General features: G+C 53.7%; 3 protein-coding genes across 14 annotated transcripts in view; all 3 read right to left on the bottom strand.

Annotated features, from left to right (window-relative positions):
• IFRD2 (interferon related developmental regulator 2) overlaps nucleotides 1–8,745 on the bottom strand; it is a 30,061-nt gene extending 21,316 nt beyond the window's left edge. For 7 of the 12 annotated variants that reach the window (XR_014232554.1, XM_082346758.1, XM_082346759.1 and 4 more), the window contains exon 1: nucleotides 8,514–8,744. Coding sequence is in view for 11 of the 12 variants with exons in the window: in XM_082346758.1 (XP_082202884.1) it covers nucleotides 8,514–8,571 (58 nt within the window). In the remaining variant the exon portion in view is untranslated. Of the gene's footprint in view, nucleotides 1–8,513 lie in introns of all 12 variants that reach the window. The other 5 variants (XM_082346753.1, XM_082346757.1, XM_082346760.1 and 2 more) reach the window with 2 other exon arrangements.
• A 375-nt stretch (nucleotides 8,746–9,120) lies between these two features.
• On the bottom strand, nucleotides 9,121–26,596 carry LOC309607384 (uncharacterized protein). The gene is made up of 10 exons (XM_082345821.1): nucleotides 26,449–26,596; nucleotides 23,354–24,333; nucleotides 22,772–22,861; nucleotides 16,992–17,915; nucleotides 16,545–16,634; nucleotides 16,049–16,363; nucleotides 14,712–14,841; nucleotides 10,238–11,148; nucleotides 9,938–10,027; nucleotides 9,121–9,821 (listed from the first exon to the last, which is right to left on the bottom strand). Exons 2-10 carry the CDS (start codon nucleotides 24,281–24,283, stop codon nucleotides 9,546–9,548), a joined length of 3,756 nt encoding a protein of 1,251 aa, XP_082201947.1. The 5' UTR covers nucleotides 24,284–24,333; nucleotides 26,449–26,596; the 3' UTR covers nucleotides 9,121–9,545.
• On the bottom strand, nucleotides 11,878–13,149 carry NAA80 (N-alpha-acetyltransferase 80, NatH catalytic subunit). Its single transcript, XM_082346778.1, is given in 2 exon segments — nucleotides 11,878–13,113; nucleotides 13,115–13,149. Coding segments are annotated over 2 exon segments (1,056 nt in total). The 5' UTR covers nucleotides 13,135–13,149; the 3' UTR covers nucleotides 11,878–12,077.
• Nucleotides 26,597–27,228: the final 632 nt, after the last annotated feature.

The following is a 27,228-nucleotide window of genomic DNA, read 5'->3' as shown; positions in this document are numbered from 1 at the left end:
ACAAGCAAAAGCTAAGAGAATTCAGCACCACCAAACCAGCTCTACAACAAATGCTAAAGGAACTTCTCTAAGTGGGAAACACAAGAGAAGAAAAGGACCTACAAAAACAAACCCAAAAGAATTAAGAAAATGGTCATAGGAACATACATATCGATCATTACCTTAAACGTGAATGGATTAAATGCTCCAACCAAAAGACACAGGCTTGCTGAATGGATACAAAAACAAGACCCATATATATGCTGTCTACAAGAGACCCACTTCAGACCTAGGGACACATACAGACTGAAAGTGAAGGGATGGAAAAAGATATTCCATGCAAATGGAAATCAAAAGAAAGCTAGAATAGCAATACTCATATCAGATAAAATAGACTTTAAAATAAAGAAGGAAACAGAAGCTTTAAATGACACAAGAGACCAGATAGACTTAATTGATATTTATAGGACATTCCATCCAAAAACAGCAGATCACACTTTCTTCTCAAGTGCACATGGTACATTCTCCAGGATAGATCACATCTTGGGTCACAAATCAAGCCTCAGTAAATTTAAGAAAATTGAAATCATATCAAGCATCTTTTCTGACCACAACGCTATGAGATTAGAAATGAATTAACAGGGAGAAAAACGTAAAAAACACAAACACGTGGAGGCTAAACAATATGTTACTACATAACCAAGAGATCACTGAAGAAATCAAAGAGGAAATCAAAAAATACCTAGAGACAAATGACGATGAAAACACGATGATCCAAAACCTATGGGATGCAGCAAAAGCAGTTCTAAGAGGGAAGCTTACAACTATACAAGCCTACCTCAAGAAACAAGAAAAATCTCAAATAAACAATCTAACCTTACACCTAAAGGAACTAGAGAAAGAAGAAGAAACAAAATCCAAAGTCAGCAGAAGGAAAGAAATCATAAAGATCAGAGCAGAAGTACATGAAATTGAAACAAAGAAAACAATAGCAAAGATCAATAAAACTAAAAGCTGGTTCTTTGAGAAGATAAACAAAATTGATAAACCATTAGCCAGACTCATCAAGAATAAGAGGGAGAGGACTCAAATCAATAAAATTAGAAATGAAAAAGGAGAAGTTACAACAGACACTGCAGAAATACAAAGCATCCTAAGAGACTACTACAAGCAACTCTATGCCAATAAAATGGACAACCTGGAAGAAATGGACAAATTCTTAGAAAGGTATAACCTTCCAAGACTGAACCAGGAAGAAATAGAAAATATGAACAGGCCAATCACAAGTAATGAAATTGAAACTGTGATTAAAAATCTTCCAACAAACAAAAGTCCAGGACCAGATGGCTTCACAGGTGAATTCTATCAAACATTTAGAGAAGAGCTAACACCCATCCTTCTCAAACTCTTCCAAAAAATTGCAGAGGAAGGAACACTCCCAAACTCATTCTATGAGGCCACCGTCACCCTGATACCAAAACCAGACAAAGATACTATCAGAAAAGAAAATTACAGACCAATATCACTGATGAATATAGATGCAAAAATCCTCAACAAAATACTAGCAAACAGAATCCAACAACACATTAAAAGGATCAAACACCACGATCAAGTGGGATTTATCCCAGGGATGCAAGGATTCTTCAATATACACAAATCAATCAATGTGATACGCCATATTAACAAATTGAAGAATAAAAACCATATGATCATCTGAATAGATGCAGAAAAAGCTTTTGACAAAATTCAACACCCGTTTATGATAAAAACTCACCAGAAAGTGGGCATAGAAGGAACCTACCTCAACATAATAAAGGCCATATACGACAAACCCACAGCAAACGTCATTCTTAATGGTGAAAAACTGAAAGCATTTCCTCTAAGATCAGGAACAAGACAAGGATGTCCACTCTCACCACTATTATTCAACATAGTTTTGGAAGTCCTAGCCACGGCAATCAGAGAAGAAAAAGAAATAAAAGGAATACAAATTGGAAAAGAAGAAGTAAAACTGTCAGTGTTTGCAGATGACATGATACTATACATAGAGAATCCTAAAGATGCCACCAGAAAACTACTAGAGCTAATCAGTGAATTTGGCAAAGTTGCAGGATACACAATTAATGCACATAAATCTCTTGCATTCCTATACACTAATGATGAAAACTCTGAAAGAGAAATTAAGGAAACACTCCCATTTACCACTGCAACAAAAAGAATAAAATACCTAGGAATAAACCTACCTAGGGAGACAAAAGACCTGTTTGCAGAAAACTATAAGACACTGATGAAAGAAATGAAAGATGATACCAACAGATGGAGAGATATACCATGTTCTTGGACTGGAAGAATCAATATTGTGAAAATGACTATACTACCCAAAGCAATCTACAGATTCAATGCAATCCCTATCAAACTACCAATGGCATTTTTTACAGAAGTAGAACAAAAAATCTTAAAATTTGTATGGAGACACAGAAGACCCCGAATAGCCAAAGCAGTCTTGAGGGAAAAAAATGGAACTGGAGGAATCAGACTCCCTGACTTCAGACTATACTACAAAGCTACAGTAATCAAGACAATATGGTACTGGCACAAAAACAGAAAGAAACATAGATCAGTGGAACAAGATAGAAAGCCCAGAGATAAACCCATGCACCTATGGTCAACTAATCTATGACAAAGGAGGCAAAGATATACAATGGAGAAAAGACAGTCGCTTCAATAAGTGGTGCTGGGAAAACTGGACAGCTACATGTAAAAGAATGAAATTAGAACACTCCCTAACACCATACACAAAAATAAACTCAAAATGGATTAAAGACCTAAATGTAAGACTGGACACTATAAAACTCTTAGAGGAAAACATAGGAAGAACACTCTTTGACATAAATCACAGCAAGATCTTTTTTGATCCACCTCCTAGAGTAATGGAAATAAAAACAAAAATAAACAAATGGGACCTAATGAAACTTCAAAGCATTGGCACCACAAAGGAAACCATAAACAAGACGAAAAGACAACCCTCAGAATGAGGGAAAATATTTGCAAATGAATCAATGGACAAAGGATTAATCTCCAAAATATATAAACAGCTCATGCAGCTCAATATTAAAAAAACAAACCACCCAATCCAAAAATGGGCAGAAGACCTAAATAGACATTTCTCCAAAGAAGACATACAGATGGCCAAGAAGCACATGAAAAGCTGCTCAACGTCACTAATTATTAGAGAAATGCAAATCAAAACTACAATGAGGTATCACCTCACACCAGTCAGAATGGGCATCAACAGAAAATCTACAAACAGCAAATGCTGGAGAGCGTGTGGAGAAAAGGGAACCCTCTTGCACTGTTGGTGGGAATGTAAATTGATACAGCCACTATAGAGAACAGTATGGAGGTTCCTTAAAAAACTAAAAACAGAATTACCATATGATCCAGCAATCCCACTACTGGGCATATACCCAGAGAAAACCGTAATTCAAAAAGACACATGCACCCCAAGGTTCACTGCAGCACTGTTTACAATAGCCAGGTCATGAAAGCAACCTAAATGCCCACTGACAGACGAATGGATAAAGAAGATGTGGTACATATATATCATGCAATATTACTCAGTCACAAAAAGGAACAACATTGGGTCATTTGTTGAGACGTGGATGGATCTAGAGACTGTCATACAGAGTGAAATAAGTCAGAAAGAGAAAAACAAATATCGTATATTAACGCATATATGTGGAACCTAGAAAAATGGCACAGATGAACCGGTTTGCAGGACAGAAATTGAGACACAGAAGTAGAGAAAAAACGTAGGGACACCAAGGGGGGAATGTGGCAGGGGGCTGGGGGTGGTGGTGTGATGAATTGGGTGATTGGGATTGACATGTATACACTGATGTGTATAAAATTGATGACTAATAAGAATCTGCTGTATAAAAAAATAAAATTAAAAAATTAAAAAAAAATTACAGTAAAAAAAAAAAAGAATCAAATAATGGCCTTTGCAGCAACATGGATGGATCTAGAGATTATCATACTAAGTGAAGGAAGTCAGACAGAGAAAGACAATTTATCATATGACCTCCCTTATATGTGGATCTTATTTTAAAAATGATACCAAATGAACTAATTTACAAAACAGAAACAGACTCACAGATCTCAAAATTAAACTTATGGTTACCAAAGGGGAAAAGTAAGGGAGAAGGATAAATCAGGAACTTGGGATTAACACATACACATCACTATATATAAGGTAGATAATCAGCAAGGTCCTACTGTAAAATACAGAGAACTCTACTCAATATTCTGTGATAACCTATCTGAGAAAAGAATCTGAAAAAGAATGAATATATGTATATGTATAACTAAATCACTTTGGTGTACACCTGAAACACAACATCGTAAATCAACTATACTCCAGTATAAAATTTTGTAACGTAAAAAAAACTCCCAAAAAACTCTCACTTTTCAAATAGCTCTTTGTTGCTATGTTATATTATTGTAAAGGTTAATTAAGTTATTAAAAAGATATTCTAAGCTTGTTTCTAAAGCTGATCACTGTAATCTATCCTTGGATGAAAATTAGATGCCCATAATCTATAACCAGGGGATTATACATACTAGGGAAAAAAAATCATTTAGGGCTTCCCTGGTGGCGCAGTGGTTAAGAATCTGCCTGCCAATGCAGGGGACACAGGTTCGAGCCCTGGTCCGGGAAGATCCCACATGCCGCAGAGCAACTAAGCCCATGCGCCACAACTACTGAGCCTGCGCTCTAGAGCCCGCGAGCCACAACTACTGAGACTGCGTGCCACAACTACTGAAGCCTATGAGCCTAGAGTCCGTGCTCCGCAACAAGAGAAGCCACCGCAATGAGAAGCCCGCACACTGCAACGAAAGGGTAGCCCCCGCTCGCTGAAACTAGAGAAAGCCCACATGCAGCAACGAAAATCCAATGCAGCCAAAAATAAATAAATTTAAATAAATAAATTTTAAAAAAAAGAAACAATAAGAGTTCATGTGTTTTTTTCAATGTCCGATTTAAGTCTGGCAGAAGTTGGAAAGTTTTTCTGAGGATTCTAAGTTTTCCACAAAGAAGTTTACTTGGTTAATGATCTCACCAGGGGGGATTTACAAATCTTATTCAACTGCTGCACCCCAGAGAAAGAACAGCATATAATACTGGCAGCCTGAGACCAACAGGGCCACACAGTACACCGCTTGGGGAACAAAGCTGTCCCCGAGGCAGACCCATAGTGGAATTACTAACTACTAAGGCCCCTGCGCCACGACTACTGAGCCTGCGCTCTAGAGCCCGCAAGCTACAACTACTGAAGCCCGCACACCACAACTACTGAAGCCCTCGCACCTAGAGCTCGTGCTCCGCAGCAAGAGAAGCCACTGAAATGAGAAGCGTGTGCACCACAACGAAGAGTAGCCCCAGCTCTCTGCAACTAGAGAAAGCCCACGTGCAGCAACGAAGACCCAACGCAGCCAAATAAATAAATAAATACATTTTAAAAATAAATAAATAAATAAATACGTGGTAAAAAGCAATGGCCGGTCCTCAGACACCTGTAAGCGACTTGCTCCAATTGGCTTATTCAGTTTTCAATAATAGAAATATAACCTAAAAGACTAAATGCACCCAAAGAAATATACAAAAGGCCCAAATGATGGCAGTAACTTGGTCCTCTGAAAAACCACTAAAGGGGAGGCTGGGCTTCCTGGACCAATCTGGCCACGGTAAACCACAGGGCCCGTGGGTACCGAGACAAAACCAGTGTACCCTACATGGACAAGGGGGCACTGAAGGAAAAATTGTGATCGATGTGCCCTTTGCAAATAGCCAGGGCACTGGCAGAGGGAATGCCCCAGATGCCAGAAAGCGACAGGGATCCCTCGGCCTTTGATGGTTTTACAATCGAAAGACTGAGGGGGGCCCAAGGCCAAAAGGGGATCCGCCTAGAGATACCATCTACATAACTAGTGTCGAGCCTCAAACTTCGGGTGGTAATTGACATGGCGAGCCACTTGATAAATTTTCTCATAAACACCAGTGCAACCCTTTCAGTCTTAACCCAAGACTGAAAGCCTTAACAACCATAGGAAATATGTAATGGGAGTGTCAAGAAAGAGACAGGGGCACACTTTCCTGGAACCCCTTTTGTGCAACATCAATGGCCGGTCGTTTTTACATTCCTTTTTGTTTGTGCCTGATTGTCCTCTCTCTTTAATGGAAGGGACTTATTAACTAGATTAGAGGCCACTCTGTTTCTCGAGGCACAAGGAAGCCACCCTTATCACTAAATGATATTAACAAAAAATAAAGAAAAACAGAGTAAATCTATAACTAAAATAAAAGTCTCAATAAACCCCAAAGTATAAAACATTAAGGTTCCGAGCCCAAAAGCAAACAGATTGAGGCCTCAAGTATCTGCCTTTCAGATTTGTAAAATGTTTTGAAAAAATGGTTTGGGTCTCCAAGATCGTAGCTACAATCTCTTTTAATAACTCTTCTAATGCTTATTGCTGTATTTCTTTCTTTTTTAAAAAAATAAACTTATTTATTTTATTTATGTATTTATTTTTTTGGCTGTGCTGGGTCTTCATTGCTGCATGCGGGCTTTCTCTAGTTGCAGAGAGCGGGGGCTGCTCTTCATTGTGGTGTGCAGGCTTCTCATTGTGGTGGCTTCTCTTGTTGCGGAGCACGGGCTCTAGGCGTGTGGGCTTCAGTAGTTGTGGCTCATGGGCTCTAGAGCACAGGCTCAGTAGTTGCGGTGCACGGGCTTAGTTGCTCCTTGGCATGTGGGATCTTCCCAGACCAGGGACTGAACCTGTGATCCCTGCCTTGGCAGGCGGATTCTTAACCACTGCACCACCAAGGAAGTCCCTGCTGTATTTCTTTCAATTTGTATCTTTTATAAACTCATCTTCCGATGCTCAACGTCCACAAGGACTAAAGAATAATGCTAACCAGAGGGGCATTGGCTTCTGGTTCTCCTAACAGAGAAGGGACAGTCAGCCAGGTGTTTTACTTCTTCCCCAGGCAGGCCTACATCCCATCTCAGCAGAAAGTAGTTAATGATAGGTTGTCGCCCCTTACCCCACTTTAAGCATAAAGGGTAAACACCTGGAGGGGGGAATGATACGGACAGAGTAAAAGGACAAAGCAAGTAATTAAATAGTTAATCCCAGTAAGTGATTATAAGTAAAGAAAAAAGTATGGGAGACCCCTGAAAGTTAATGATCACTCAAGAAAGCAGGTTTGCTTAACCACAAAACCATGCAACAGAAGCATGAGACATGCCACAAAACAACAAAACAATGGTGGAATGAGACCCACATCCTGCCCAGTGAGCTCAGGTTAATGATTCCTAGGACATACGTGCACTAAAAACAAACATATAAGGAAAGGATGACATTATACTAAAACTTGAAATGATTTACCATATGTTAGTGTATGTTACTGCCTTTTTGCTCATTTCCATTGCGCCATGACAGTCCTGGTTTGACCATGTAGGGACAAGAAAACTCCCCACCCGACTTGGAAAAGGAATTGATGATGGAAGCTTGACGTCTCCTCAATAATGAGGAAGAAGGTGGTCTTCTCACCCTCCCCATTTTTCCTTTGCTTATAAAACTACAGCTCACCATGTTCTCCAGATGGCACCCTCTCACCCACCTCCTTGTAAGCCTCTCAAGTGTCCTACTCTAATAAGTCACTTCTTATCTAACACTTTGCCTCTCACTGAATTCTTTCTGCTCTAACGAACGGGAGCTACTCGGACCACGCACCCCCCCACCCCAATGCATTTCTGCGGTTTCATCAGTAGATTGGCTTTACTCCTCCGGGGCAAGCCGACCCACGTTTGGTTCAGTAACACCCTCACCCAAGCCCCACTGAAGTGGCGGCCAGGTCTGAGCTGTGCCTAAAAGGCACCCCATCCCTACACAGTAAACATATGTGTTTACTGCACCAGGACATGCTCCTCTGGTCGACCTGATAAGCGACTCTCTGGACTGCCTCAGGCTCCAGGGCGCTCATCAACCTTCGGCGCTCATCAACCTTCTAGGTCCAGGCAGTCAAGGCCCAAATTTTGCAGCTTCCCCATCACCCCCTCTCTCAGTTCTCCGGGATAGCCCAGGCCTCTGGCCAACTTCCTAGTCCAGTCCAGGCAAGGATCAGGGCTTGGGGAGGGGGCTGGCTTTCTGCTCCGTCTGGCCTGTTTGTCCATCACAACAGACAACTTGGGTAGAGAGGCAATGAGGAAACCAACCAAGGCCGGGAGGTGCGGACCAGGTGCGGGCGGGGAGCGAGGGCTCCGGGCAAGCGGGCAGCGCACTAAGGTTAGGCGCACACGTGGCCGCTGACTCCTTGGGCATGTGCCGGTCACGGGGAGAGTTGCGGGTGGCAGCACCGGACTGGTCGAGGCAGGAGTCTCTACCCCAGGACTCTTAGGGACACCGACGGGAACCCACACAAGAGCCCCAGCTCAACGTTCCTCAGTTGCCCAGAGCCCCCCACTTACCTCCTCCGCTGCGCTGGCCGCCTCTGCGGGGCGCGCTGCCTTTTCGGGCGCGGGGCATGCCGGGAATCGGGCGCGGCGGGGCGCGGGGTCAGAGACCCGGCGGGCTGGGGCTCCAGACCAGCGAGTCGCCGGCCAATGCGCTGAGTTGAGACTCGGGCAGACGACGGGAGCCACACGCCGCGCGCGCCACCATCTTCGCGAGGCGCCCCGCCCTGCCAAACGTGTCGAAGCGCCCCGCCCTGCTAAATGGGTGGCCGGGAAGGCGAGTTCCTGGTCTCTCGGTTCATGGAACCTCTCCATGCGGCCGAAACTACTATTCCCAGGGTGCTGAGCGCGGATTAACGCCACTCCCCGGCTGGGCGCAGAGCACCTTGGGAATTGTAGTCAGCTTCAGGGACCCACAAGCCCACGACGCTCTAGCTCAACTATGCACCCACAATGCCTTGCGGTGTTCCTCCCCCAACCCCACCTCGCCCAACACGTGTAGTCGTTAACTCTGTAGCTGCCCACGACGCAGGACCGGCATCTCTGGGCACTTGCAGCGGGACGCTCGCGACAGGAAGAGGATGGGTTTGGTAGAATTGGGGAACAGCCAAACCTCAGGCAGTGAAAGAAAAAGTAACTTTATGATGAAAGCAGATTACAGACAACAGCTTAGCCCTTACAGATCTTAGCCAAGATCTCCTTGGGGGCCCACCTGCCCCTGGACGGGTCTCCTGTGACCTCTCCATGGACGCAGTGAGGTGTAGAACAGAGCCCTGGGCTGGCAACCTTAACCTTCTGGAACACCGACTCTTCCTGGGGCTGCTTTCTTGTCAGGAGGGATCAGGTGATGTCAGAGGGCCTCTAGTTTTAAAACAGTATGTTTTTTTCTGGCCTCTTCCACTCCCCAGGGATCCCATGGGAAGTGGGGTGTGTGCATGGGAGAAGTGATGGTAAGCTAAATAGAACAAGAGTGGGACAAAGTCCTCCCTCCAGGACTGGAAAGATGGCAGCAGGAACATGAAGGTCAGACGCACGTGACTCCTGGCTTTATGTTGCTTCTTCAGGCCCAAGCTCAGGCCTGGGCTCCTGGCAGGTAGGGCCAGCCCAGCCCCAGTAACAACGGCAGCTGAAGGACTCCCAATCTCCAGGGCTACCATCTGGCTCCAGGTGCAGAAAGACTTCCAGTTGTCCTGGGTCTTGCCAAGCACATCGGCCATGGCCATGGCACCGCTGGTGACTGCAGGCCATGGCTGCCCTGGTCACGTTGATCACATAAGGGCCCAGGGTGCTCACTAGGTAGTCATGGAGATGCCAGCACTCCTCCTGAGGAGAGGGAAGGGATGTATCAATGCTTCTGCTCCATGGCCCTGACATGGTCTTTCCCCATCTCTGGGACCCCAGCATGGGCTGTGTGGCAGGCTGGAGGGGGCAATGATCACCTCAGAACTGGAGAAGCTCAGGTCCCCCCAGAGCACCACGCCGGCTGCCCCCAGTGCGGCGCTCACACCAATGGTCTGCACAAGTTCATCCTGGAGGCAGAGAGCTGCTAAGCCAGGGCTGGGCTGGCCAGCTCCATCTGGCCCTACCTCCATCTTCAAGAACTTTCATGGCTCACTGCCATGATCTGATTCCACCCCTAGAGGAGGGCCCCTTGGCCCTGAGCCTCTGAGTGGCTTCTCAGGCCCTCAGAGAATGTCATGCCTCCCCAGTCAGACCCCTAGACTTCAGTTTTCACTCACCTGGGACAGGAACCTCCCAGAGCTCCGGTGTGTGAGGCGGGCATAGGCCAGGACAGGCAGGGGATGTGGGTGCCCAGCGAGGGCCACACGGAAGGCCTCCTCCAGGCGGTATCGGACAAATGCCTGGTGGTGAGCAGGTGGTAACCTGGGTGGGAGGTATATGCTGGGGAAGAGGGCGCTGGAGGCGGCCCAGAGCCAATACAGTTGGGTGTTGCGGGCAAGGGTGGCTGCATGGCAGTGGCCCGTGTAATTGGAAGCTGTACCATGCCAGCCATTGCCACAGGCAGGGAAGTGATAGAAGCCCCAGAGCCCATGGGGCTGCAGTGCCCGGCCTAGCCGCAGTGTGTCCTCCATCAGTGCACGGGCTGCCTGTTCAAAGCCGATACGGGCCTTGTAGAGCTGCTCCTGGGGGTCCAGGTTGGGGAATAACCGCTGTGCCCAAGCCCAGGAGGCTGTCTGATAGACCTGGCGGCGGCCCCAGTTCCCAGCCCAGAGTGGACACCATTCCTCCCAGTCCAGTACTGCCAGGCCAGCGAAGCCAGGTTGCAGGCTGCGGCGGATCTGATAGGCAGCCCATGCCAGGTGGCAGTCAAGGGGCACAGCCTGGGGGATGCCCCCATTGTGAGCTGTGTCCCTCGGCCCAAGGTAGGGATAGAAGCCGAGCTGGTTCTTGTAGAAGATGGTGATATTCTGGCCGTGGAAACGCTGGCCACGGTTGGCTGTAATGCCCAGGGCCTCTAGTGGCAGGTGCACGCCAAAGCGGGCCTTACAGTGTGCTGAGGGCACGTTCCACAGCACCAAGAAGGGGTGTTCAGGGGCTTGCAGCAGGGGCTGGCCACACCCCAAGCACAGGGCCACCCCTAGCACCAGGGCCAGGCCTAGCTGCATGGTCATGCCCCAGGGATGGAAACCTGCAGGAGAGAGGGGGTGTGAGCTTAGACTCCATGGCCATGGCCACACCTTCCACACAGCAGAGAAAGCTGGGAAAACTCCTCCAGCTCCTCCTCACAAGAAAGGGAGGTGCGTAAAGCCTGGTTCCCAAGGGGTCTCATAGGCCTCTCAGAGCAGCCACAACCCAAGCTGGTTTGGGCAGCTCCCCTTCTGTATTGTCCATCTCTGCCATGGCACCACCGTGCCCTCTGACACCTCCCCCACCTACAGCTTTCACAAGTCCCCTTCTTTCCTCTGCCCATTTTGTTTCCTGCCCCAAGAACACTCAGCCCCCACCTTGCCTGGCTTAATTTCTACTCAGCACTCAGGTCTCTGCTATGACATCACCTGCCCTGGGAGGTCTCCCAGATCTCCAAGTGGAGTGAGGGCACTTTAGCTCCCACTGTCCCAGCATGGATCCTGCCACAGTATGCCCTGCCCTGTCCCTTGGGTTGAGACCCTATCTGTCTAGTTCCCCACTGCCTGTGCCCAATCCAGGGCCTGTAACACAGCAGGTGCTCAGTGAATGGTGATGAGTGAATGTCTCCTTGTCCCCTGGGCCTGGCAGAGTGAGAGAGGTAAAAGGCAGGTGTCTCTCCACCCATGGCCCTAAGGCCGAGGTGGATCTGAGGGCCCCTGCAGGGACAGAGGACCTAAGACAAGGCTGGGAGATGAGGGTGGGGGTCAACAAATACACTGTCACAACCACACCCAACAGAAGCCTTTATTCAGCCACACTGAGAGCTCTGAGCCACAGCCATGGCGCCATCTCCACTGGCACTCAGGAAACATGCCTAGGCTGAAGCTGCCCTCAGGGGCTAGAAGCTGAGGGATGGCCAGTGAGCTGAGGCTGGTACTGTCCTGGGCAGTCAACTGACCCAGAAAGACAGCATCTTGCCCTGGGTAGCCCTCAGATGTCTTTCTCCATCCAGAATATGGGGCGTCTTCTCAGGTCTTGGTATTGAGTCTCCAGCAGGCTTTGTGGAGGGGGCCCTCCTGGAGGTGGGGGTAGGGTGGTCAAGGGCTCAGGCAGGGGTGGGGGTGGCGGCAATGATGACCCCTTGGGGGCTCTTGGGGCAGCTTGGGCAGTCAGGCTAGGGGCCTTGCAGGGTGGCCGGGGAAAGGGGGCCCTGGGGAAGGCATTGAGCAGGGTGGCAGGCAGCCGCTGACTGGTGAAGACCAGGCCTTGCACAGGCTCACCCAGCTGGTAGCCCAGGTGGGCGTAAAAGTGCAGCTGGTCATGGGTGGTGAGGTGTAGCCGGCGGAAGCCCCGGGCCTGAGCAAAGGCTTCGAGGCCCTCCATGAGGCGGCGGCCAAAGCCACGGCCCCTCAAGGCTCGGGCCACCACCACCGTCTCCACTAGGAGGCTCTGGGGCCGGTCCAGCACCCGTGACAGGCGGGCATGGCCCACCACAATGGGGGCTGCCTCTGGCGTGGGACGGGGGCTCAGCAGCATCAAGCAGAGGGGGAAGGCATCTGAGGACTGGCCCAAGGAGTGCAGGCGGGAGGTGCGGCTGCGGGGCCACTGCTCATTGATGAGGTCGGCACAGGCATCCAGGAGCTCAGGTCGGCAGTGCACAGGCTCCAGGGTCAGCTCAGCCAGGTTGGGGGTTGGGGTCTCCTCTGGCTGGCGTGCGGGATCCAGGGTCAGCTCAGTTGAGCCAGGACTGAGGGTCATCTCTGGATGGCATGCAGAACCCAGGGTCAACTCAGCTAGCCTGGGGCTCAGGGTCAGATCTGGCTGGTGTGTAGGATCCAGGATCAGCTTGGCCAGGTTGGATCTCAGGGTCACCTCTGGCTGGCATGCAGGATCCAGAGTCAGTTGGGCTGGGGTGGTACTCAGGATCAGAGCCACCTGGTGTATAGGGTCTAGGGTAGGGGTCAGCTTGGCTGGGCCAGGGCTCAGAGTCAGCTCTCGCCTACATGTGGGATCCAGGCTCAGCTGCCAGGCTGGGAGCCAAGGTCATCTCCTGCTGGGTTACAGGTGGCTCAGTGGCAGGCTGGGGGTTAAGGCCACAGTCTCCAGGCAGTGGTATCTCCTGAGACAAGAAGGGTGCTCCTCCTGTGGACAACAGCCATGCTGGGCTGTGCCAGAAGGGAGGATGGGGCTGGGGCAGGGAGTGGCTGACAGAGTGCTAAGGAGGGCCACACATCCTGGAACTGGTGGGCTGCACCTTGTCCCCATACTCACCTGATGGCACAGGTGACCTGGAGGATCCCATCCCCTATACCTGGGGGACCTGACTCAGGTGGAGAGCAGAGGGGGTGGGTCCTGGGTGCTCTACCTTACACTGTATGGAGGCTGAGGGCTAAAGGCTAGGGCAGAACTCAAGAGTCCAGGCCCCAGCCTGCTCTGGCTACCGCTTTGTCCTCCCCAGGAGAGTAGATCCAGCCCTACACCATTGCAGCTGGCTGGCCATCAGACAGAGCATACAAACTAGACACCACGACCCCCTGCTTAAACGCTGTATTCCCTTCGGGGAACATAGCTTCCCTAGGAACTCCCCTGTCCCACCCTTCTCCCTACTCCAGGTCCCAGCCTTTTTGACCACCTGGGCCATGCCTGCCACCTAACCGATATTGGGGTGCCATTCACCCACCCATCAGGCTCAAATTTCCCCTCCCTGGACTGCCTTCCCTACCAGGGGCACAGAGTCCATGGCTCCCTCCCCAACACTGCCCAGCTCAGGACACTTTGACTGGGCATGGACCCAACTGCCCCTCAGAAAGGGCCCGGCTCACACAGCAGTGTGGCTCCTGCAGGCCTGGTTCCCCACTGGCCTGTTTCGTAGCCACCCTAGCTAGATAAGAACCACAGCTTCCTTCCTACATCCACAGGGGTGTCCAACGGCTACCAGGTTGGGTGCTCAGACCTCCTGACCCCGAACTCCACTGTGTGCCCATCCTACCCCAGGCTCTGCTGGCAGGAGGGTCAATGCTGGGGGATTTCTAGCGATAGGTGGCCGCTGGGCCCCACCCTTTTACTCACCTGTTCCATAGAGGATGACTTGGCTCCCCTTCCCCCGCTCCCCAGGAAGGGCCCGTGAGCTTGAGGCCAATTCTACACTGATCAGTAACAGGTAGCCCCCTCCCCTCATACCACATCCCACTCAGAGGGCTATAAGCCCCTCACCTGCAACAGCCACCTCCGCAGCAACTGCACCTCTGGACCAAGAGAGAGGAAACCCCAGGATCCGCCCCTGAGCCTGGAGCCCCCGACTTCCCCCTCAGGCTCAACCCCTTCTGTGCCGACCCCACCCACTGTGGGTGGGGCTCCCGGGTCCACAGAGAGAGGCGGCAGTCTCTCCTGCCTCAGTTTCCCCCTTCCTCCCACTGGGTGACAAACCGTGGAGTTTGGGAGTGGGGGCTTCGGGAACTTGACTCTGGGCGGCTGTGGCTCGGCATGCTCTGGGAGGGAACGACAGACGCAATGAGGGCGTGCGGGGAGGCTTAGTCACTTGAGAACTGTACGCGCGGAGCGGACGGGGAGAGCGGGGGACAATGAGGAGGAATACGCCGCGCATGGGGAGGGGGCAGTACTGACATGCTGACGCCTGGCTCCGGGACGCTCCGTGTCCTCGCTCTGCACGGATCTGTATCTCGCTGTCTCTGGCTCGGACCCCTCCGGCCCCCGGCGCTCGCCCCCTAGCGCTGCGGCGGACGCACTGCAGCCGTCACGGCCCGCGGCACACCACCAGGTCCCGGGTCTTCGGGGCGGCCAGCCCCCGTCCCCGGCCCCTCGCGTCATAACACGGACCCGACGCAGACTGGATCTCTGCCCTGGCTCTACCTCTGCCCCTCCCGCCCTTGCTTATCCAGGCCTAGCTCCCAGAGAGCGCGAACCGAGCGCCGGCTCCGTTACGGGTGGGCTGGGCTTCCATCTCGCCCCGCCTCGCCCCGCCCCAGACTCAGATAGGTCTCCCCCCAATTCAGCTTTGTCTCGGCTCACGTCAGCCTCCTGCCCAGTGTGGAAACGGTCAGGTGGAGCTTCCTCCTGAAATTTGGGCCCTACCCTGAGAAGCAGCCGCCCTCGGACAGACATCTAATCTGAGCGAGAGAAAAGAATTTTCCTGTGCCCTCTGGATCCCAGCGCCTGCACGTTTTAAGCGCTCAATAAACAGCTCTTGAAGTTAGAATCATGTCTGCTTTATTTGTGAGGCTGTTACCTCTGAACGGATTCAGGTTGCAGTGCAGGGCTGATTACCGGCGACATATAGTAGGAGCCAAAGGGCTCCATCGCTATAGAGGTAGAGGTAGAGGGTAGAGATTCAAACCCAGATTCACCTGGGTTTGAATCTCAGCTGCTCTATTTTCTGGCTGCAACCTTGGGTAAAGTGCTTACCCTCCCTGTGTGTGCCTCAGTTTCCTCATAGCGTCGTGTTAGGACTGCACAATTAAGTTAGACTACTTAAAATGCCTAGCACATGACTTGGAAAGAGTAGGCACCCAGTGAATGTCAGCTCTTTCTTTCTTTCTTCCTTCCTTCCTTCCTCCCTCCCTCCCTTTCTTTCAGCATGCGGGATCTTAGTTCCCTGACCAGGGATCGAACCCCCGCCCCCTGCAGTAGAAGCGCGGAGTCTTAACCACTGGACCGCCAGGGAAATCCAGAACGTCAGTTCTTGTGATTGCTGCAGTTTAAAGACTGGCTCAATGTCTCTGGAGGAAATATTTTTAACTCTGCTGGGTGGGTGCCCGAGGCTCAAACTCCTTATGCAACTATCTTGGTCTGTAAGCAAGTGTGAACGTGCTGGCATATGCTCATGACAGTGCCTGAGTGTACTTCTGACTGTGACCATGGCTCATGTGACTGTGCCTGTACTTGAGAAAGCTGTAGCCAGGTCCAGATTGCATTAGGTACTCAATGTGTGCATGTGCCAATCACCACATGCCCCACTGCTCACACCATGTTCCCGTCCACCCACGGTAGCAGCGACATTTGAACTCCACAGCCATCCGCAACCGATCCTTGAGTGAGAGGGCACCTCGGAGGGTCAGGGGCCCACCACCAGGCGTGGACTCGATGGAGAAACTGGTGGGGCTGAGGATGAGGCGGGCTTCAGGGTGACTGGGGCGCCGGGCACAACGGCCATGGCCAGAGCACAGGACTTGACTGCACAGAAGAGCCCCGCTGGTCACATTCAGGATGAAGGGCCCCAGTGTCATGTCAACATACTCCTTGATGGCCTGGCAGGATTCCTAGGTGGGAGGGGGAGCGTCAGGACACCACGGCCATGCACGGGTCCACCTAGGGCATTGAGGCACTCACCTGCTGGTCAGCCAGGACTGCAGGGGTAAAGGGTGGGCCAGGGTCTCCCCAGTCAGCCTGGCAGCCCCACTCCTGCCCCCACCCTCACCCCCATCCTGGACTTGAGCTCACCTTGGTTCTTGTGTTCTCCCAGCTCACCCAGAGCACCACTCCTGCTGCCCCCTGGGCTGCACTCTCCCCCAGGCTGTGCTCCAGCTCCTCCTGGGGAAAGGACAGCATAGCTCTGTGGGGCCTCCCTCTGTCCCCACAGCAGACTGCTGTAACACTATTGCATGGGACAAATAATTCATAGCCTGCTCTAGCTCTGGCGGCCAGAGGCAAGCCTGCCCTCACTCTAGCCTGTGAGTGCCATGCAGGCAGGGATGATTTCTTTCTGAAGAATGCTGAATTGTCTGTGCCTAGCACAGAACTTGGCACACAGTAGGTGCTCAAAGAATGTGGGAGGGAATGGATGAAAGTGCCCCAAGGCTAAAGTGCCCCAGGGCTGTGTGGCCTCACTTACTGGACTAATGCCTGACAAGGTAGGTTACAAGGTGGGCGGGGTCACAGGAGACTCACCAGGGGCAGAAAGCGGTTAGTCATGTCGTAGAAGATCTGGACGTAGGGCAGCACTGGCAGATCAGGGTACCCTGCACCCACGGCCAAACGGAATGCCTCACCCACACGGTGCTGCACAAACATCTGTGCCTTCTTCGTGCCCTCCAGTGCTGCGGGCAGGTAGATGCTGGGGTAGAGGGCACGGCTCTGGCCCCACAGCCACTCCAGATGGTCATTCTGGGCACGGATGCCTGGTGGGCACTGGCCGGTGTAGTTGGGATTTTTAAAGTCATAGTTATAGCAGTCAGGGAAGCCATAGAAGCCCCAGAGGCCACGAGGCCGCAGTGCTTGTCCCAGCCTGAGGGTGCCTGCCATCCAGGCCCGGGCAGCCCCCTCGAACTGGTCCTGAGCTGCTGCCTCCACCCAAGGAGCTGGCCAGTCAGGGTGCTGCCCCTGTACCAGTGCCCGTGAACGCTGCCGGTAAATGTCCTTGGTGTCCCAGTTGAAGGCCCAGCGTGGGCGCCATGCCTCCCAGTCAATAACTGCCAGCCCTGAGAAGTTGGATGCAGGCATGGCAGCCAGGATGTCCTGGAATGTGCGGACCAGGTGGACAGCCAGGCTGGCATTCTGGGGCAGGCCACCGAATACGGGCTCCCCAGCAGATGTGTAGTAAGGGTAGGTACCCAGCTGGGAGCTGTAGAAAATGGTCATGTCAGGGCCACGGAAGGTCTGCCCCGGGTTGGCCGCCACATCAAAGACACTGATGTCCACGTCCACGCCATGCCTCTCTAGACACCACTGGGTGTTTGCATTCCAGATGGTGGCGAAGGGCCGGTTGGGTACCACGGGGTCCCTGGAGCCTTTGGCCATGCCGAGCAAGTTCAGGAAGAGGGTGCAGATGGGAAGCAGGTGGGCTGCCATGGCACAGGGCAGGTCTAGGGAAACCTGGCCAGGGGAGGCAGAGCTGAAAGCAGTCCTTGAACTCTCTGACCCCTACTGAGGGCAGGCAGGCCAAGTCCCTTATTAATCCACCTCTGTTCTGGCTTCAGGTAAATATTGACCTGCAGGGCTCGGGGAAGTCAGAGGGCAAAGGAGAGGCATTGAGGGGAACATGGCCACTAGAGGGCATACCCGAGTTGCCTCTTGGGCCGACCTCTGCCCTCTGTCTCCCACAGGTCTTGTCCTGGCTTGCCCACCCCCTTCCCCAAGGGCCACAGAAGCCATGACATCTGTCTTGAGAAAAGTGGCTGAGAGCCAGGCCCTCAGCCCCCAGGCTGGCCGACTGATGGAGGCGGGGGCTTCCCTGTCTCTTCCCCCAGGAATCCTGGCCACGCATGCAGGAGGGGATGCTCAGTGACGCAGGAAAGGTCAGTCCAGCCCTCCTGTACGCCCGCCAACCTGCCCACTTGTCCCTGCTGACCTCAGGGCTGAAAGGCCTCATTCTCCAAACTTCCTGACCTCAGGGTGAGGGCCTATGCAGGGATCAGCAAGATTCTGTTCCTTAACTCTGGCCTCAGCTGCACCGAGACTCTTGGAGGAAGAAGCTGCTGCTGGAAACCCTGAGCTTTTGTAGGGGTCACCCCACCCAGTCTGGGGGCGGGCTGAGGGGCGGGCCCTGGGTTAGAGGGCTGGGCCAGACGGCAGAGCCACCTCTGCACTCCTGGCAAAGTGCCCTTGGTAGGAGGTGGGGCTAGGCCGGAAGTGGCCCCTCCCACTCTGTCAGCACTGGGGCTGGACTTTGTGGCTTTACTTGGGATGATGTGGGGATGGAGGCAGTGCATGGGGGCTGTCTGGGTGGCAGATCCGACTGGGCAGCCCTGTCTGTGATACTGGAGTCTGGGTGCCTTCCCCACGTGGCTGCATTATGACACCTATGGGCCCTAGGCACTTTCACCTTTGTGGACCCATTCCTCAAAAAAACATTTTAAGGGAATGGTTAGGACTCTGTGCTTCCACTGCAGGGGGCACGGGTTCGATCCATGGTTGGGGAACTAAGATCCCGCATGCTGCGCGGCCAAAAAAATACATATTTTTAAAAAAATATATTTTACGACTATATTGGCATAAGGACAGATATAATCCAGACTGAATTCATTATTTTATATTCATTATTCCTATATTTTTTCTTCTGATTAAAAAAGATTAAAATTAAAACATTTTTGTGGGCCCGTATAAGTATTGTGGCCCTGTGCCTACCGGTGTGCCTAGTGGATAAGTCATCCCTCCTTTAGGGACCTGTGTCTGAAAGGCACTGTGTTCCTGAAGTCAGGGCTGCGTTGTCACCCTTTGTATATGTGCTGGATCAGTGACTGTGTCTGTATAAAGCTCCAGTCAGTGGACATTTGGGACTCTCGACAAACTCCAGTAGTGTGTATGTGCAAGTGTGTGACCCAGTGCCTGAGACTTGGTGTGTGTGAGACCCTGTTGTCTTATGACCATGAGACCCCATGTTTGTGTGACTACGGGTATGAGCATGAGTGTATCAGCGATGACGCGCTTGTTCATTCCTTTGTGATTTTGCTTGTTTGCTGATTCAGACGCTAGCAACTGAGACCTGCTAGGTGCTCAGGCCCAGGCTTGCCTGCCAGAGTGGGATGAAGGAAACATCATATTCCTGGCCCAGGTGAAAGCACTGCCTGGGCCTACAGCCCAGTCTGAACCTGAGCTCATGGCCAGGTCACAGCTGCGTGGGTCAGGTCACAGGTATGTCTGGATAACCTGTGTGTTGGCAGGTTACAGATGTGGGCGGGGTAGCTAACAGGTGTGCATGGGTCACATCTGTGTAGGGGAGGTCACAGCTGTGTGTGGGGTCACAGTTGGGTAGGGGAAGTCACAGGTGTTGGGGAGATAGGTCACAGCTCCTCCTTCCTTGCCCTCCCTCTGCTGGCTCCACCATCTTATGGCCTTATTGATCTACACCTGAATCTTCTCTCCAGCCGGCCTCTCCCCACCTTGGTCACAAGCAGCCAGGACCCCTCCCCTACCCCCACCATGTGATTTGACATCTCCCTCCCAGTGCTACCACCCCACCTCCTCTCTATTCTCTGCCATCAGCAGCCAGAGGGATGAAGGATCACTTTACAACCTGAATCAATATCGATTTGGTGAGGATTGCTTCTCCAGGCTCTAACCACACCATCCCCTTGCCTGCATGCCTCTCTGGGGAGCACTCTCCACTGTCCAACATCTGACTTGGTCTTGGCATCCGAAGTGCATCTCCCTTTATGCCATCATACCCCTGAGGATGGCAGTCTTTGCTGGTGTGGTTCATGGTGCATCCCCAGCACCCAGCCCAGCCCTGGCACATGTGTGTGCTCAGTGTGTTCACTGAACAAGTAAGATAGTCACCATCATCAGACAAAATCAGGCCTGGTGCCACTCTAGGGCCACCTGCAGCATACCCCCCTGTCACACCCTAGCCTCAAACTCTGTGTCTCCATTTGTGTTCTGTCTTCCTCCAGCCTTTGCCCATGCTTTGTTCCCAGCATCAAGTTTCCCCCTCACCTTTCAAAACTCAGTGTAGGGACTCTCAATGTAGGGACTTCCCTGGCGGTCCAGGAGTTAGGAAACCGTGCTTCCACTGCAGGGGGCAGTGGTTCGATCCCTGGTCAGGGAACTAAGATCCCATGTGCCACGCGTGGTGCGCCACCCCCCAAAAAAAACCCAACCCAACCTCAATGTAGAAAGCACTTCCTTGAGGCTACTTCCCGAGTCCTTGTGGCTGGGGTGCCCTCCTCACTGCTCGACAGTTTCTTGAGTCTATCTCCCCAGAGCCGGTGTTATCTGAGGGCAGGGGTTCAGTCATCACTGATAGGGACAGGAGGAATCCAGGTGTGGGTCCAATGGCTGAGGGGAGGGGCAGGGCCCCACCCAGAATAACTCACTTCAGAAGCAGAGGAAGTGAAGCAGGTCAGAGCTGGTATGACTGCTCTGGCTGCTACTTCTCTCTCCTGGGACAGCTGGGGACAAGCTATGCTCTCCCATGGCCATTACAGGGCTGACTGTTGAGGATGCCTCCCCCTCACCCCATCATGCATCTCTGCAGTGCGACAGGGACTGGACCTCATGATTCAGATCCCAATGCCCTGCTTGCCTCCCTCTGACCATACCCAGTGGAGGACTCTGAGCCAGATGGGGAGAAGTGCGTGTGGCTGAAGTCCACTGTCCTTCGGACTGGGGAGTGGAGGAGACGCCCTTGCCTGTGAGAACAGCAGGGAGGAGTGATTTGGCTACCTGCCCAGCCAGGGAAGATCAAACATCCGCTTTCCCCTTTCTCCTTGGGTGGGCAAGGCGAGGCGACTGGCACCAGCCCAGCTGGGGATACAGTACTAAGTAGGAGAAGCACAATGAGCCCCATCCCTCACAGAAGATTGTACCCAACTGCTTTCCAATCAATATGGATAAAGCAAGGTCCTTGGTGTTGGGGTAGACTGTGAGTCCCTCCACTCCCAGTGGCCCCTGCCCTAGCAGGACAGCTAGAGTGGGAAGCTCTGGCCTGCAGATCCCAGGGAATGCATTTTACAGATGAGAAGTTCCCAGCAGAGAGTCTCACAGAGACAGAACTGAGCTCAAACCTTATATGGAAGACCCTGAAATCTCTCTCACATGCCCTGGCCCAGGCACAGACAGTCCAAGCAAAGAAGCAGTTGTTTCACATTTAATTTACAAAAGAGACCCCAAAATAATAATAATAAACTATTCAGGGGCAGGGGAGTAGGGTCAGGTCCTCCCCCGCCCAGCTGTGCCCCTCTTCCTCTCTGGCAGGGAGAGAAGGGGCCTCCCACGGGACTGTCCCTCCCCCTTAGAACAGGGGGTGGGAGCTGGTACGGACACCCTACTGGGCATCCCATGGGGCTCTGCCCCTTCAGACTCTGGTTTGTCCACCTCTTGTGGGCTCCTACATGCCTGGCAGAGCCCTTGTGGCAGAGGCCAGCTTGCCTGGCAGCTGCGTGAGAGACCCTTACAAAGTCCAGGTGAGGGCCAGGGCGGCCACAGCCAGCAGGCTGGTGAGGTGGGACCCAGACCAGGCCCCACTGGCACCCCCAGCTGCCCGCCTGCGGTCCCACTGGCATTGCTCGCCGCCCCAGCCTAAGTAGCACTGGCAGCGAAAGTGCGTCTGCAGGTGGTTGCGGTCGGCCCAACTGAGTTCCCCCTCTGGTCGCAGCTGCGGCTCACCAGGTGCGTGGCTAGGCACTAGGCGGAAGCTGCTGGCACTGAGGTGCAGGAAGGTATTAGCACCGGGGTCACGGCGCACACAGCGCCCGTGGCCATGGCACTGGGCCCAGCTGCAATACTGGGCAGCCCAGGACACATTGACGACGTAGGGTACCAGCAACCGAGTCAGGTAATCCTTGAGGTACTGGCAGGTCTCCTGGGGGCAGAGGTCAGGGATCAGGGTCAGCTGTCTTAGCCCACAGGCCCAGATGGAAACTCTGTCTACACTGTGGTGACTGTACCTTCTTTTAACAATGCGCACACACACACACACACACACACACACACACACACACACACACACGCATGCCTGAGCCCTCACTGTTCCTATTCCTTCAAAGAAGGGGGTGGGGGCAGGGACTGGAACCCAGCAGGGCAGATGGGGCAGGGTGGAACTCAACAGCTGGTCAGGACAGCAAATCCCCCTTCCTGGGAGAAGGGGAGGGACTCTGTCTTCTCTGTTGGGACTGGGGCTCCTTGGGTGGGAGACAGATGAGGGGACCACTTTGAGGTTTGCAGCCAAAAGCACAGACACTCTGCCTGTCCCTGCAGACTCAGCTCCAGTAGGCTGGGTGGATCTTACTTACCATGCTGGTGGTGTACCCCGCATCACCCCAGAGGATGACACCAGCTGCACCCAGGGCTGCACTCTCGCCAATGGTGGAGATGAGATCCATCTGTGTGGGAAGGAGATGGTCACTGGGGAAGACTGAGACCACAAGGTGAGAAGGACAGACAGGGTGGGCAGGCCCTAGCCTGTTCAGACCTGCTAACCTCCCCCAGCCCAGTCCTCTCCTTCTCACCCCTAGGCAGCAGCTGTTTCACTTTCTCCTTAAATGTTTAAGCCGTTTCCACCCCCACTTCCGGCCTCCCATTCCCAAGCCAAGGGCCCACTTGAGCCTAGTATGTATCTATCAGGATGGACCGCAAAGTCAGAGTACTAGGCCCAAGTCCCTGCTCTGCCTGGATTTGCTGAGAAGTTCTGGGTAAATTTCTCAGCATCTCTGGCCCTCAATTTTCATATCCACAAAATGGAGATAACAATGCCACCCTTTCATAGGGTTACAGAGAGAATGACGTGAGGAGATGTAGAGTAGCCAGTAAACTTGGGGGCAGGAGGCCTGCAGTGGTTTCCCAAGGACGAAGGCAGGGCCCTGGGAGGCACATACCTCGCTAAGCCCTGTGAGTCCGCGGCTATAGGTGGGCCTCGTGAAGACGTAGACCGGGAGTGCGTGGTTGGCATGGTGGGTGTGAGCCACGCGAAGGGCCTCCTGAACACGGAAGCTGACAAAGTTGCGGCCATGAGTGGAGGAAGCGAGCGTCTCTTCCAGGTAGACAGAGGGGAAGAGGGCCGTGCTCTCGGCCCACAGCCAGGCCAGCTGGTCATTTCGGGAGACCTCAACATCAGGGCAGCGGCCTGTATAGGTCTCCCAGTTCTGCACATAATCATGGTTGTAACAGTCGGGGAAGAGGTAGAAGCCCCACAGGTGCCGAGGCCGAAATGCCTTGACAAATCGCAGTGTCTCCAGCATGAACTGGCGTGCAGCGAACTCAAACTCATACTGCGCCTGCTTCACTATGCGGTCTGGTGGCCAGTCAGGGTGGCGACTGGCCACCAACTGGCGTGATAATCGGCGGTACACGTCCTTGTCCTGCCAGTTGCGTACCCACACTGGCCGCCAGTCCTCCCAGTCGATGACTGCCAGCCCTGCAGGCTCCTGTGTACGAATGTAGCGTTCCACATGTCCCTTTAGCATCTCCAGGTGTACCCAGAGGCTGCCATTCTGTGGCACGCCACCATGCACAGACCTCGCCACTGAATCGAAGTGTGGATACATGCCCAGCCGGTCACGGTAGAAGATGGTGATGTTCTGGTTCACGAAACCCTCATTAGGTGAGGCCTGCACATCAAAGGCCTTCATGTCCTTTGGGTCCAGTGGCACCTTGTGGCGTGGGCCACAGTCTTGTGTGGGCACGTCCCATGCTACTACAAAGGGCCGGCCCGTGAAGATGGGTGGTGCTGTGGGCTTCAGCTCCGTGGCCCATGCCACCGCCAACACCAGGGCCAGTGTGACGGCAGGGCCCAGGCCTGCCCACATGCTGGGGGCTGCAGGAAGACAGTGTCACCTGCCTGGCACTAGCTCAGGAACTGGGGGAAAGGTGGGAGACAGCAAATCAGTCTATAGAATCCTGGAGGTGTCCACCCCAAACCCATCCATACTCCCAAAGCCCATGCTGCGTAGGGCACCATGCCCAGGGTTGTTCAGACCCTGTTATTGGCTATAACAGGTCTGAGAGACCACAGACCACTGAGAGGCAGGCAAGACACCCCGCGAACTCACTGCCAGGAGCACAGGGCTCCTTCCTGGAGCAGGTAGCCTACGGCTGGGCAGGAACTTGTTAGGTCTGTGACCCCTCTGAGAACTGGACGAATTGAGCTATAGACTCACTGCCCAGGGACTCACACATGGCTGAATACCACCCAGGACAAGGTTTCTGAGAGCCCCAAACCGAGGCCCACTTTACCCTGTGAAGTACTCTTGGTCCTGAGAAACCATAGCATTTGGGTAAGGCAAGGCACAGCTGATGAAGCAGCTAGGAAGCTGTAACACAGCCCCAGAGGTGGTATCTTTTTTAGCACCCGCCCAGCAGCAGAGTGAGGCTAACAGACTTTGTCTCAGCGCAGACACTCTCCCAAGCTTGGTGGAGGCCCCGCGGGGACAAAGGGGTGGTGGATCTCCCACGGTGGCGCTGGCAGACCGGCATTTCCTCTACAGCTACCAGGAATGATCGCGCCCGCGGGCCAAGCGGTCCGGGGTAAAGCCCACTCCACCTGGCCTTTGTCCGGGACCCCGCCCCCGCCCCGCACGTGGGGGCTGAACCCGGCCCAAAGTTGAGGGGGGGGGTCCTGGGCCGCCTCCCTGGGGGTTCAGAACAGAGCCCGCGGAGAGGGCCGCCAGGCTCGCACTGCCCTCCCTCACCTCGCGCAGGGAGCCGCCGGGACCTGCGCCAGGGCCATCGCCATCCCCGCCCCAGCCCGGCCCGCTCCGGCAGCTCTACCAGGCACTGCCCCGGTTCGGCGCCTCTACTGGCTCCGCCCCCCCAGCCCGCGGGCCCTTTAAGAATTCAGCGCGGAGGCGGGCCCTGCGCAGGATTTGCGGCGGGGGCGGAAAGGTGTGCCTGACTTTCGGGCAGCCAGTGCTGCGTTTTGGGCTCCAAGGTCCCCAGATCCTCTGCCGAGGAATGTGGCCATCAATCTGGGACCGTGAGACCCCTCCCAATGGGGCTTTCTTGTGGAGTCTCAGCCGTGAGGGCCAGTCAGCCCCAAATTCCCCCCCGCAGCCTGCGACCGGTGGTACAGTCCTCCCTGCTCTGCGACGCGGCCAGCCGCTTAAAGGGACAGCATAAAGGACCGGGGTCGGGGAGGGAATAAAGGAGGTGGCGTTCCGTCACCCGGCCAGAAGGAGGTGCTGTGGGACCCAGAGGCCTTGGCCGGGGGTAGTAGTGAATCTGGCTCAGCATCCCTGAGCGTAGTCTCCAGTCCTGGGGCCCCTTTGTATGGAAAGGGGGACGGTGACCAGAGCCGATCTCTGCTTTCGCAGGACAGTAATGTGCCGCCCCCTACGGATCAGGGCTCCCTTCCCCCGACCCTGGTCTGAAGGGAATCCCCGCCCCCTGCCAGACTTGGGGAGGGGGCCTAGCACCCGCGTCTTAGCTCTTCCAGGACTGGGTGGAGGCAGTGGTTGTCCTGGCAACACGAGCTGTGGGTCGCAGCTAGGCCCGCCCGGCTGGGGCCAGTAAGCCCAGCGGGCCCTGGGGATAGGGCGTCCCCCTGCCCCCGACCTGCATCAGGCACAGGCCAATCCCTGGGCTCCCATCGCCTCCTCTCCAGTCTCTGGGGGCCTGTGGGAGCCCCCAAGGCTTCCTTTCAACTCTGAGGAAGCTGCCACCCTTGCAGAAGTTCCTGGCCAGACGGCAGAGAAAGCCGGCCCGGCCAGAGGGTTTCCCCTGGGCCTCTCTGCCCAGTATCCTAAGTCCTTTCGTCCTGCAAGCCCCTCCCTCTGGGGAGCAGGCTTGGAGCTGGAATGGGGGGAGTATTCCTTGCCTCTTCCTAGATACGCTCCCCCGGGATCCTCAGCTCCCCAAAGGGCTCGGGTCTGTATGGCCAGCCCATTCCCCGCCCGCGCGCCTGGGAGGAGAGGCAGGGAGCGCTGCTGTGAGCGCATGTACCAGGGTGCAGACCAGTCTTCTGCCCTGGGCTCACCTGTGTGGGAGTCCGTCGGCCCAGTAGGTCGGCGGCCTCCCTCCTTCCCGGGGTAAGTCTCCAGACAAGCTACTCGCACCAGCTGCTGCCCTCCGGGCAGCCCGCCGGCAACTTGATAAACCCCATCCCTCCCACCCACTCCCGCCTCCCGCCCCGGCCCTTTCTCCTCACTTCCTGCTGCCCCTCAGAGAGGAAAGGGCCAGGAACATGCGCGGGGGAGGGGACCGCCTTGACCGTTTCCCTCCGGCATGCCCTGCTGGCTGGCTGCCCGCCCCACCCTTCCCCTGAGTAAGCCCTGGCCCAGCAAACTGCACCAGGTGACAGGAAGGCTGGGGGACCTGGTTCAGGTGCCAGCCTCCCCCGTGCTGGCAGCTTCCTTAACAGTGAAAGCTTTTCTCCCCAACCTGCCCTTAAGATTGAGGCCCATCCTCAAATCCAGCAGGTTGTGAGTGGAGAGGCCCTGGTGGTGGTGCTTCAGGGAGTCAAACTACTTGGGGGATGTTTGGCAGATGATCCCCCAAAGCAGGTGGTGAAGAAGAGAACCAGCCCTGGGGTGGGGGTGTTGGGGGAACTTACAGGAGCTGAGTCAATTTTTTCCACTGAGAGCGGAAGCATCCCAAGTGTGACAGAGTGGACAATGTGTTGATGTGGGTGACTGTTGGGGGAGGGGCAGGGCCTGGGAGGGTTCTGCAGGGTGCTCTCCTGCCAGAGGATGTTCCTGGGTGGATTTCACTAAGATGCTGCAGAGTAAGGGGCTCCTTACCACATGGGTGAGGAAAG

This window comes from Balaenoptera borealis (assembly GCF_965194805.1).
Source record: "Balaenoptera borealis genome assembly, chromosome: 12".
In the NCBI taxonomy this organism is placed as follows: domain Eukaryota; kingdom Metazoa; phylum Chordata; class Mammalia; order Artiodactyla; family Balaenopteridae; genus Balaenoptera; species Balaenoptera borealis.
Note: the sequence above shows the minus strand (reverse complement) of the source record. Positions and strands in the feature narration are given on the sequence as shown.